At 48.2% G+C, this 12796-nt stretch overlaps 1 protein-coding gene across 1 annotated transcript; it reads left to right on the plus strand.

The window, feature by feature from the left end:
- Nucleotides 1-2329: 2329 nt before the first annotated feature.
- LOC136544732 (transcription factor UNE12-like) lies at nucleotides 2330-6170 on the plus strand. The gene is made up of 7 exons (XM_066536795.1): nucleotides 2330-2651; nucleotides 2801-2899; nucleotides 3023-3142; nucleotides 3809-3874; nucleotides 4251-4316; nucleotides 4419-4493; nucleotides 5027-6170. The coding sequence occupies exons 1-7, from the start codon at nucleotides 2478-2480 to the stop codon at nucleotides 5255-5257; spliced, it is 831 nt and encodes a 276-aa protein (XP_066392892.1). The 5' UTR covers nucleotides 2330-2477; the 3' UTR covers nucleotides 5258-6170.
- The last annotated feature ends 6626 nt before the right edge of the window (nucleotides 6171-12796 follow it).

The following is a 12796-nucleotide window of genomic DNA, read 5'->3' on the forward strand; positions in this document are numbered from 1 at the left end:
GGACAAAAGGGGCCGGGGTGCGCGCAAATATCCAGTTCTGGGCCTACAAATCTCAGTGAAAAAGAACCCTCTCCATTCCACGACTCACGTATCCCTGAACTAGCTATGGATTGTTCTACAACAAATCGCCAAAAAATTAAAGGTCCTGTAGCTGTTTTTACGATCTAAATTTACTTTTCTTAACATCATCAGGATTCAGGAGTAATGGCATTATCACATAAGAGCACAAGTGGAAACACGTATGAGATTGTCCAAAAAAGTCTCGAAACACGTCTACGAAGCAACTCATGCACATACGCCTCACACAAAGTCCGTGCGACACTCGGGCAAGTGGCGCTCCACTGAGCGGGCCAACCATGGGTCCATGGCTCGTTCACACACATAACCTAAATTTGTAGAATGACATCTTCCTATCTTTTTCTCCCTTATTAAGCGCTGGGTTGGATCCAATCACTATAGTAAATGCTAGCTGCTACCTCCATAGTTTCATCCCCAAAGACTAACGTTTGGTCATTATCTTAAATCAAATTATCTTAAGTTTGATCATTGAGTTAGCCAATTTGAAGTCTAATCTTACCAGAAGAGACGAATTAAGTGAGCAAGCGAAGCAAATAACATGTTTGTAGTTACCAAAATATGGGCTTACCTTAACTTTTTAGTAGCAGACAAGTCTGACTAAATAGAAAAAAAAAACTGCTGGGAGATGCCACCCCAAAGTCCAGTTTTCCTTTCTTGAATTAAAAAAACGCACGTATACCCCTTCGACTCTTAAAACTATTAAATTAACTCTTTGTCTTGGTTAGAAGCAGTTTTTAGTGAGATTTCATCCTTTTTAGTAAAAAAAACGATAATGAGTCCCGATGGGGACGGGCACACCCGACCCGCATCGAACCCGACCCACCCGTGTCGCACGCCGCCTCCTGCACTCCTCATCCTTTCCTCGACCGTTCACTCCCGCAACACTCGCGCCTCTCCCATTCTACTGCCGCCCTGCCCGCTCGCCGGCGCTCCCTCCCCCCTCCGCGACCTCCATTGCTACCCTGCGCCCCTAGCAACCCTGCTCCCCCCCCCGGAGACGAGAACGACAGCAGCGGCTCCGACGAGATAGGTCGGTTCTCCTCTGGATCTGAGCCTCCTCCTCCTTCTCTGGATCTAAACCCTCCTCCTCCTCTGGATTCGAGGGACGCGGTGGTGGCTAGGGTTCCAGAGAACTCTAGGGTCCTATTACCTCCTCCCTCCAGCGAGCTCGAAGGTGATGGGCCAGGGGCTGGAGCAGCCTGCACCTCGAACCCATCCCCTTGCTGTTTCTTCGTGTTGCAAGGGGATTTTTGAGATGTTGCAACATATGATTTTCGAATGTTGCAATACGGTGATTCATGTGTTGCAGAAAGGAAGTTCTAATGTTGGGATTTGTAATTTTTCTCCTAATGTTGCAACAAATGATTTTAATTGTTGAAATTACCTTTTTTTCAAATGTTGCAGCACTGAAATGTGTTTTGAGATGTTTTTCGATTTTCATGTTTCATGGTTGATTTTGCAACATTGCAGTACTATTGTTTGAGATGTTGCACATAAATTTTTGATGTTGCAGTACATAATTTTTAATGTTGCAGTACATAGTTTTGCGATGTTGCAGTATTTATATTTCGATGTTGCGCTCCATAGTTTACATAATTTGCGATGTTGCACTTGAAAAGTGCTTTCGTGCTCTTGGGACAGGGGCATAGTGCGGATAAGGGGCGCGGTAGGGAATGGGGACAGGGGCGCGGCGCGGATGGCGGCGCGTCGGGGAGACGGGCCGTACGCGAGTGGTGTGGGACGGGCCGCCGGATTTTTGGTTTGCTCGTATTGTTTCTGAATTGAATCTTTACGCTAATTTGGTCGGGATCAGATGGTTCCTGTTACGACAATCGAACGTCCCCGAGGTGCGTCTGGACACGCGCTCGTGCCGAACATCCGGGCGCTAGGATAACCGAAAAAATCTGATAAACACATGATAAGATTTTTACACCACTAAAAATGGAAGCCAACAAAGGCCGTCTACTGTTTGGTGTTTGCTTTACTAGTTTGACTGGTTGGTGGTTGTGCAAAACTTCTTGTTCGTGTGAGCTGGGCTTGTCCTGATAATTTTCTTTAGCAAATCTTTGTCCCATCGATGGATCGCCAGTCACGTTGTGCTGCACGGGCCGCTCTCCGTATTCTGTTCCTACCTCAGGAGCATATGGCCCACATAGAAAGCCCACGGCCCATATCCCCTCGCCTCTTCCCCTCCCCGCAGGCCAGCCTCTACTAAAGAAACGCCCAACCCCAGCCTCCGCTTCCTCTCCTCTCCTACAGCTTCGCGCTCGCCCACAGCAGACCAACCGCGCCCAGCCTCCCTTCCCCTGGTGTGTCTCTTGTCGCGAGCCGCCCGAAGCTTCGGGCCCTGACGCGTGGGCCCCGTCCTCGCCCGCCCCCCCGCCCCCACGTCGCCGGCCATGGCGGGGCAGCCGCCGCCCGGGGGCTCCGAGGACGACTTCCTCGAGCACTTCTTCGCCTTCCCCTCCGCGGCCTCGGCCGGCGCCGCCGGGGGCCACGCGGGCGCCGGTGCCGGCGGGGACCACCCCTTCCCCCTCGCCCTCAGCCTCGACGCCGCCGGCAAGGCCAAGCCTGTGAGCTCCCTAGTCCCAAGCCCCGCGGGGGTGGTTCCTTCACTTGCCTTGCTCCTGGCCGCCCAGGTGGAAGTGGGCGTTCTTGTGGGCGAAGGAGGGTTCACGGCTGAGTGCCTGACTGAGTGTGTGTGTGTGGGTGCCTTTCGCAGGACCGTGACCCCGTGCAGCTCGCCGGCCTCTTCCCGCCGGTGTTCGCTGGCGCCGGCGGCATGCAGCCGCCGCACCTCCGCGGGCCACCGCCTCAGCAGGTACCAGCCGCAGGACCAATTTTGTGCCCCACCGGAATGCTATGCTGCCCTCTTTTCTCTCTCTCTCTCTCTCTCTCTTGGGAATTTTCGAGGCTACTGCTGATTCTTGCCAGTTCCACGCAGATGTTCCAGGCGCAGCCGAAGCCGGGCGAGGGAGGCATGGCGCCGCAGCCGCCAGCCCCGCGGCCCAAGGTGCGCGCGCGGCGGGGGCAGGCCACCGATCCCCACAGTATCGCGGAGAGGGTAAATACCTGACGAACTCCACCCTTGCATGTAGAATAATTGCAATTTAGGCCACACTTTCGTCGTCTCAGTGCAGACGCCTGCGCAATCTGCGGTTGCTGTAGTAGCCAGTAGTGGCCCACGAGATTTCAGGTGCCGTTTTCTGTTATCAGGAACTTGCTTGCTCCCGTGCTTCTCTATCTCTCGGGCGTAAGCTAGATTAGCGGATGTTGCGGTGCAAGTAACTGGATGTGCTTAAGGGAAAACGTTGCTTTCGTATCTTGCTGTGGGGTCACGGGTGGACGATGTGGTGGAGGCATATGGCGTGCTGTTTAAGCATCATGAACTACTTGCAGCATAACCATGATGTTGCATTGTATTGGAAGTCACCCCGGTTTTGGACAGTTCATACATCAAACTGGAAACTTGTTTTCTACTGAGTGTGCTATGATTACTGGAGAAGTGTCTAATCATTGTGTTTCAAGGTGTAAGCCACTTGTTAATTAGGTAATGCATTACAATAGCCTTTAGAAATGGAAAGACTGGCATGTTGCTTGTCTTTTACTTGTGTTAACTTCCACATCCTTTTTTCTAGCTGAACTTTCTATTTTACAGTGAAGCTTTTGTGAATTCTGATAGGGATTCTTATCAGTTTTTTCTTTAAAACCTCCATGTGTTCCGATGCAGCTAAGGAGAGGGAGAATTGCAGAAAGGATGAGGGCATTGCAGGAATTGGTCCCCAACACAAACAAGGTAATAATTCATGCCATATTTCCGGATGTCATACTTGCGTGTTTGACATACCTACCATGGAATTTTCAGCAAGTGGTCCAGGCTTATGATGACCTGACAGTAGGGTTTATCATAGTGTGTGTAGTTCTTTTTGTCTTATGAACATGATTATCTGCAGAGATGATAATGTTGTTCCCTCATAAGTGCATAACCGTGTTCACCAACAGTATGTTGCATACTGGTTGAAATAATAGGAACACCACTTTTGGTTCAGTCGAATAATTATGCGATTATTGCGAACGATAAATGATACCATATCAACTGGATATTGAGCTTCCATCTGTTAATCCAAAAAAAGTTGAATAGCAAGATTGATGTATTGCTTCTAACTGTGCAGACAGATTGGGCGGCCATGCTAGATGAGATCCTTGATTATGTGAAGTTTCTTAGGCTTCAAGTAAAGGTATGTTTTTTAAATGCAGTGTTGTCTTTAACATCATAAGCAACAGTGAACACCCAATGTCTTTTTATCTATTTAATATGGATCGCTATACTTAAATTTCAGGTTTTGAGTATGAGCAGACTGGGTGGTGCTGGTGCAGTTGCACAGCTGGTTGCTGATATTCCACTCTCAGTTAAGGTAACACTAACAAGAATATATGGTTTTAGACTAGAAGCTCTTTATGAAATTATTTTGATTGAAATTGTGGTTCATTTCCTCAAATTATTCAACCCCTTTCACTTACATAGAACAGAACAGTGTCATAATCATTCATATCATGAGTTCCTCTTGGCTTTTCTTGTTCAGCAATAACCGAATCTATTACTGTTTGTCACAAAGGAATGTTCTTTGTTTACTAGTGAGTTGACTAGTCACGATCATATTTTCCACGTCTACCAAGGAATTGCCAACTTTGTTTTATTGGTATAACATATGTGGTCAGGCCTGCTTTCACTGTGGTCTGACCTACCTTCTTGGGTCTGCAATCAATCTTGAAAACAGACATGATGTCAATTTTGTGCCATCATAGCATGGATGCACTGATAGTGGTGAATGATAATATGTCAGTGCTTTCTTGATTAACGATAACCATGTCCAGATTCATGGTATTTTTCTTTTGTATCTTCATTCATGCTCTTACACGCTAAACTGAATCTTGCTTGAACAACTAGGGTGAGGCAAGTGACGGTGGGAGTACACAGCACATATGGGAAAAGTGGTCAACTGATGGCACAGAAAAGCAGGTAGCAAAGCTGATGGAAGAAGACATCAGGGCAGCGATGCAGTTCCTTCAATCCAAAGCGCTATGCATGATGCCGATCTCGCTTGCAATGGCAATCTACGACACCCAACACTCCCAGGATGGCCACTCACTGAAGCATGAGCCCAATACATCCTCGTAGTATAGTAACATCAACTTTAGCGTGCATTTGAACCCCCTAATACTATTAGGCACCGATATATCCAAAGAAGTGTATGATATACCGAGCGTCCCAATGTGCTAACCGTGAGATAGGAAAGGACCTTAAATTGGTATATGATGTAGCCTACCCTTTCCCTATTTTGTTTCAAATCAAAGCAGCTTTGGTTGCAAGGATATATGGTAAGCTCCATATTCTGCTCATGCTCATGCATACATCTTTCAATGTGCCTATGAGTGCAAGTGATGGGTAGAGGTACCAGAGAGTCTGGCCTGCTCTCATGCTGTTTATTTCCTTTTGGGTCTGTAGTGCACTAGCCATACACTTTGGTGGTAGGGCCGGTGGTCGCCCTTTTGCTAGTGGATGTTTGGACTAATGAAAAGAGGCCTGCTGAATGCTGATGTATGTGTTGTAAGTCTGAGCAAATGGTTGACGAAATTTGAAAGAATGTTCAGATGGAAGGTGATGTCGATGGCGAGTGGTGGGGGGTGATAGTTTACATTGTCTAAATTTTTTAAGAGTGGGAGGGGAGGTCTCGGTCAATGGAGGCCGAGCGTGCGATGAACGGCTCGCTGCTACTGGGAGCGTGCTCCTCCTGGGCTTCGCTTTTCTGCCTACAAGTCGCCGTCTTGATAAGAACTGCCTGTTAAAGTTTTGGCCCCCTTTTTGTGTACTACTACTGGTTCATTCACGGAGCTATGTATATTCTTCCTCTACTAGGCTGACTTAACATGTGATCAGGATTCATGCATGCTGCCATGCCACCTTTTATCTTGGAGGGGTGTGTGTGGGTAACAGCTGTTTTCATCACTGTTCATCGCCGTCGACGGCAGGGTTTGGTTTTCCTTTCCACCCTGCTGTGCTGTCACTGCTACTAATCTGATTGTTATCATCAGTCATGGATGTTTGACACCTCTGTCAGTGTCAGGTTCACCTCACCTGTTGTTGACTACTTGTTGACAGCAAAGGTCGTAATTCAGACTTTCAGTAGCTTACCTTGCCTGCATGGAAACCACTACTGGAAGGATCATTGGCAAGTGATACAAAAGGGCATTTTTTTTGGTCGAAATCAAGATAAAGTCAAGTCAGTTTATTAATATGATGAGTCCTTTTTTTGTGAATGAATACATTGGCACTTGCTTTACAGAAAGTGTCAATTGTTTGGCACAATTATTTGCACTAGTTGGATTGCAATGTTACATGTAGTATAGTACTGCGTGCTGTGAGAGAATGTTTCCCATCCTACGGAATAGAAATATACTGGTGTCTTCTCTGTGCTTTGCAGGAATATTATCTGCATCTGCCGTCGCGAACTTGTTTTGGATTCTGTTGGAGAAAGTAGCAGTGTTCCCGGTTCCAGCTAGTGCGGTTGGTGGTTGATCCAAAATGTTCCATTCATCATTGTTCTTGCTGCTGCTATCGTGTTGCCATCTTTGCCATCTGTTTTACTTCGCGATTTCTCCTGGGCTTTTGGCGTGCATGATAACAATGTGAAGGCATGTGCACAAGTCGCGCATCAGCCGTATCATAGATAGCCAAATCAGTGAGATCCTGTTTGTAGAGAGGATGAGAGAAGTCATCTCTTTTCAACGAGGCTGCCTCTCAGAATCGTGTGACAAATTTTTTTAGAAAAAGCGACCCATCCTTATTACAGTTTCAACTGTCGGCTATTTTTATAAAGCTCAAAAAAGCGAAACCAAGTGAGCGAACGCCTATCTAAGTACTAATCGTGGGACAAATAGATCAGATAGGTAAAATAATCTTATATGTTTATATATATAGATGTAGTGGTCATTAGTCAATCAACCTGAATGATGATGTTTGACATCCCAGCGCATCCAACTGATAAATTTTGGTGTAGCATCATCCTGTGGTGGGACAAGGCTACCGAATCCCTCAAAAACGTAATGGTCGCCATTTTACATCATGTGAAAGGTGTGGAAAGAAAAGAACCAACAAAATCTTCAGAAATGAGCGAAGAAGAACAATCACTCATGTAGCCGAGCAAAATAGAGGGGATATGATGGACGTAGCATAAATATGGGCTTTGTGGTTGACATCCTATGGTTCCTACGAGGGGAGGACGGTAATCAATGTTTAAGAAATGATCTGTATAACCCACGACACGGGTGTTTTTAATCGGTTGCACACTCGTTTCTTTTCTATTGGGGTCGTCTTTGAAAATAGGATAATTTTCAGAGGTGGCCCCTTAGGAAGCCTGCCTTAAAAAAAGCCCATATAGCTCATTAAACCCTTCAAAACTGGCTAATAATCCTAACCCTGCGCAGAAACTAAGACCGTCTCCAAGAGTTTCTCTAAGCCCACTCCCATTCTTAATTTTTCTGATGAGATTGAAAAAAAACTGCTCTCCAACGACTCTCTATCTCAACTCCCAATCTTTCCGCACTTAAAAAAACCGACTCCATCGTGCGGAAATATACGTGCGCGTATCGACCGGCTAATCTAGAGGTGGAAGGATGTAGAGAACAATAAGAAGAAGAACGGGGTTCACAATGCAAATATACAAGAGAGAAAAAAATATAAAAGTGGTTCCGGTGGTTTAAAAATAGTCTAGGATTTTCTGATGTAAAATTGCTTTCTATACTGTAGGAGTTACATTTTAGAAACTGTTGAAGAAACCCAACCAATACGCACCCAACTTTTTTTAGCCACTTCTAAAATTCATTGATTTAGGAGATGCTCTAACGGAGGTAATGGGATTTACGGTTTTGGGCTAGCGGAGAATCTTTTGAGTCTAGCTAATATTCAGTCAAATCTCCGTTTGTCCATTGATTCACACGGGACAAATTATTTTTCAAGTGCACATGTAAGTTTCTTCCGTGTACAGATCTGCTCCTACATAAAGTTCTGCTCATGCCAAACGCCTAGAGAATCCCACACTGGCTTGTTTCAGCAACTTATTTTCTCTCACAGAATACTATTGAACCATCCGAAATTTACTGTGCAGTGCATCAGCCGAACACGCCATGCTGGTTCTTGTGGGGTGCTAGTTTACATATATATGTGGAGATTGATTTGATGTTCAGCAAATCTTAGTTGCAATTGCGTAATTTAAAGATGAAATATTTGAATGACATTAAGGCCACAAGGATTTAGATCTCGGAAACTGTTCTCGAAAAGAAGAAAGTAGGGAAGAACAAGCGCCCAACTTTTCAAGAGATTGTGCGTATAAAGGACGCGCTGCTGATAAGCAAGATGATGAGAAGGCTGCTGTACTGCACGAAGGTGGTATCCCCGAGTCAGTTCTAAATCATTTTTACAAGCCGATTGATGTCCAGTCGGTTGGATCTTGGTACTGTAGCAAATTTAGCTTATGATCTGGGGATTATACTTTGGTTATTAATGGCTGGCAACTTTGGTCGTTATTGTTGGCAACTTTAGCCGTTATGGTGACAAATTTAGCTTATGTTCTGGGGATTATACAGTACTGTAGAGTTGATGGTGCCATTGAAGTTTCGAATGGATTACTTAATTACTAATAAATAAAAGATTTTACTAATGGCTGTTTTAATTGGTTGATTCGGTTGACTCTTCTGTATACATGTTTTGGGACGGTAAAAAAACTTATGGTTGCGGTAATGTCATTAGAAGGTACAAATTGTGGCATAGTTGTGGTAATGTCGTTAGAAGCTAGTAAAATTTTTGGCCCTGCCTTAGAGCCAAAGTCCTTTATCTTTAATAAGCACTATATATATAATCATATCAAAGGTCTAAATGGAGCGGGGTGGAGTGGCTTTTGGGGAAGGCAAGATTAGTTCAAGCCAGTTATCGTTCGGATTATAAGGTCACTAGAAAGGCAGGCAAGCTTCGCCAAGCTGGCAAGCTTCGCCACGCCCTTATAAGCTATGTAGTGATGTGTCTCATAAGTTAGAGGTCAGTAGCTTCGCATGTTGCTGTGTCTTTAGTTCAATTATCTCAGCTCTAGATGTGTCTGCAATATTATCATACGAGAATTTGAACAAACCTCTTAAAGAGATAATAAATCATACAAATAGATTTTTTTTAGAATTATACGGTACAACGTTGTCAGCGCGAAATGTGTCCGACAAGTAAATATTTGTAGTTTTACCGTGCGCCATGATCAGATGTGGCCTAGCACGCGATGACACAGGATTTATACTGATTCAGGCAACGTGCCATACATCCAGTTTCAGTCGGTCGATGATTTTATTCCTAAGCCCAGGTGCTCGAAGTTTGCATTGGGGTTACAAACGAGTAAGGAATGAGAATGGGGGTGTTAGAGGTCCGGTCGGACTCTGGTCCGAGTGGAAGAGAGTGATGGATGCTCAAACGCGCGCTAAGTATTGGAGCGTATGCTCTATGTGTCCAAGCTTATCCGCTGTTGAGAGCGTGCAGACTATGTCCTTTTAGGAGAGAGCGCATCCCTTTTATAGATGAAGGGAATGGCCTTACAAGTCAAAGACGGAAAGAGAGAGAGTGTGTGTACGGCTGCTACCCAATCTTGTTGCCCACGCGTCGGGTACGGCATGCCATCGCCCGCCATACTGTTTACGCCGCCATCGCCCACCTTACTGTTCATAACCTGCTGTACCTGGCAGGCTGCACAGTGTTCGCTTGGGACGACAAACAACGGCGCCCATAATACTATTTGTGCTCTAACGCGTATGGCAGGTTGTATAGTGTCCGTCTGATATGGCCTGACGGCACCGTCCTGTAGGTGTGCAGGGCATGGCAGGGTATGGTCCTCGGTATTGCGGTTGACTTGAGCGCCTTACCTTATTTGCTCCGTCTGCTCCCTGGGCCCACACCAAGCAGGTGTCCTGGTCGGTCGTTCCCAGTCGGCCCCGACTGTGTCGGTCAGGAAAGAGAGGCGAGCAAAGGTCCGGCATATCCTCTATCGGAGGAACGAGATCGGAGTCGGACTGCGGTCCCACCACGGCCAGGCCTTCCGATCGGGGCTCTGACCAGGTCTCCTGGCCGAAGGTGCCGGTCGGGGACCGGATCATGGTCTCGGCCTATCATTGTGTATCTGGACCGACCTAGACGCGCGCTGTCGCTGCGCCGCCTGCTGGGCCAAGTATTGTAGGAAAGCGGGTCCATTGGGGACCCCAGGTTTATGAACCCGATAGGAGCCCCCGAGCCCCTTTTGGGGCTTCTATGAAGCCGTGAAGGGGCTGTTGAGTTGCCGCTTTTGAGGGCACACGGGAGTACGATGCTAGAATATCTCTCGTAAGGAGAGAGCATCGTACGTCTCGAACGGGCCCCTGTCCCGGATTCTGGATCAGAGGACGGAGAGAGGGAGGAGAGCATTGTAGCGGGAGAACAAGGATCTTGGCTCCCTTGTTCCGCTTCATGCTCCAAGGTGCGGAGCCATCCCGGGGCTGTTCACACATGCTTTGCATGTTATTGTAAAAGCCTGGGGCTTGTGTTTTTAGCTTAATGAAAGCTTGTATTTACTTTGTAATTCCTGTGCCCATTGCGCCATGGAGGCGGGCTGTTTATTGGAACTTCGGTGTTTTCCCCCTTGGTTTGTTGTACCATGTTGGGTAACCAAGTAGGATTTAGGCGCCCAGCCTTTACGGGGAGGACTGGCAAAGGCCGCGGAGGCGCGCCGGGGGGATATTGGCACCCAGCCCCTGATGTGGGGACTGGCGAAGGCCGCGGAGGCACGCCGAGTAGACATAGGCGTCCAGTCCCCAAAGGGAGGAACTCGTCGGTAGTCCATCTTCTGCCGGGTGTGTGCGAGCGTACCCGATGGGTGTAGCCGCCGAGCCTGCGGCCGACTAGTGAGTCGATTGGAGGCTGAGCACCTTAGTACTCTTTTCTAGGGCCGCAGACTCCTATGTTCCTGCCGGTCGGGGTGTTCGCCCGTGTTTGTCCCACCCGCGACCTACGCGGTCGGTTGGATTCCCGAGTCAGGGTCGGGCGGCCTGAGCCCCCGAGCCCTATTGGGCTCAGTAGGGGTTGGTCAAGTTTCATGCATCACCCCGTCTATGATTTTCACAACCGGAGGGGTTGAGCTAATGTCACTTGCCTTGATGGCTCGAGTGACGCGCTCGGTGAGCTCACTAACGGGCATGTCCGAGTGGAATCTGGGTCCGTCGTTCATAACGGGGTCAGCATAGCCCTCATGTGGCATTCCACTGCTCCTTAACCCGCCTCCCGGCAGATGCCCGAGCCATTCCGGAGATCAACTCAGGTGGCCCGCTGTCCTCCCCTTGATGGAGATTCTATGGGCATGGCTCGAGGTCAGGATCAAACGAGAAGGTCGAGGTGACCCTGTCTGCTTCTGAGCGGATCGGGCGAGGGCCACTAGGGCTCATCTGCATTTTCTTCCCTGGCTCTGTTTGATGCGAGGCGGCCTCGAGCCCTTTGCGGGCCAGCCTTCGAACCCCGGTTGGTCGCCGCTCATATCGAATGAGACGACTATCGCTTCGTGACGTGACGCGAAGCGTTGTGATGCAACAATTGCATATGCAATGATTAGATGTATGTGATGAATGTATGGATGAATATATGATTGAATGTATGAATGCATGCATGAGAATGGATGAATGAATGCTCATGCACTAGAAAAGTAAAATAGGGGCTGGTAAAGTTACCTCGATGGCTGGAGTGACAGGTTCGGGGAGCTCCTATTGGATATGTCCGAGTGGAATCCGGGTCTGTCGTTCGTGATGGAGTCAGGATAACCCGCATGGGGCATCCCACTGCTCCTTACCCATTTCTCAGTAGTCGCCCGAGCCATCTGATCGACTTGGATGACTGGCTGGCTTCTCCTCGATGGAGATTCTGTCGGTGAGCCCTTCCAAACCTTTCCTACGAAGGCTGAGGGTCGTTTGTGTGCAGCTGCACCTCGTTTCCCATGCTTGGGTTGCGGTAGTGGTGGGCCCTGTCTAGGCCACATCCTGCCAGCTAGGCGATGTTCCGTCGAGCAAGCGCGTCCCATCAGCTAGGCCACGTCCCGCCGCATGTCCTTTCGCATTAAATAAGGGGGGAGGAGAGGTTTTTTCTCCTGTCTCTTCGCCTTTCCTTCACCATCGGCGCTTCGTCTTCCTTCTTTTTGCTAAGCACCTTCGTGCACCATGGGGGTTTCTAGGAGAGAGGAGAGTAGAGCGAGGGAGAGGAAAAACTTATAGATCCATTCGTAGATCCATGGCGTGATGTTGAACTGGAGGCCTTCCAATGTGGATGAGGAGGTGATGGCTGCCATCGCCGAGAAGGGGCTGCTCCCGTCAATGGAAGTGGTGTATTGGAGGGCTCTAGCATCAGGGGAGGTTGTTCCACAACCCCGAGCTGATGAGGTCGTCTCGTTCCTTGCCTTCCACGAGCGCGGGCTCGGGTACCCCACGCACTGGTTCCTGCGTGGGCTCCTCAACGAGCAGGGCCTGGAGTTGTAGCACCTTAACCCGATTGGGGTGCTGCACATCACCGGCTTCATCACTGTCTGTGAGGCCTTCCTTGGGATGGAGCCGCACATGGACCTTTTTAGTGAATCTTCAGCAAGCGGGCCCTGTCTCAGGGGAAACCACCTAGAAT

The sequence above is a fragment of the Miscanthus floridulus genome, chromosome 3, assembly GCF_019320115.1.
Source record: "Miscanthus floridulus cultivar M001 chromosome 3, ASM1932011v1, whole genome shotgun sequence".
NCBI classification, from domain to species: domain Eukaryota; kingdom Viridiplantae; phylum Streptophyta; class Magnoliopsida; order Poales; family Poaceae; genus Miscanthus; species Miscanthus floridulus.

Bases quoted from the DNA above. Each gene is read 5' to 3' on its own strand.
- LOC136544732 (XM_066536795.1), top strand. From the start codon at position 2,478: ATGGCGGGGCAGCCGCCGCCCGGGGGCTCCGAGGACGACTTCCTCGAG. The intron at 2,900-3,022 runs GTACCAGCCGCA...AGTTCCACGCAG, and splicing joins GCGGGCCACCGCCTCAGCAG to ATGTTCCAGGCGCAGCCGAA. The intron at 4,317-4,418 runs GTATGTTTTTTA...CTTAAATTTCAG, and splicing joins TTCTTAGGCTTCAAGTAAAG to GTTTTGAGTATGAGCAGACT.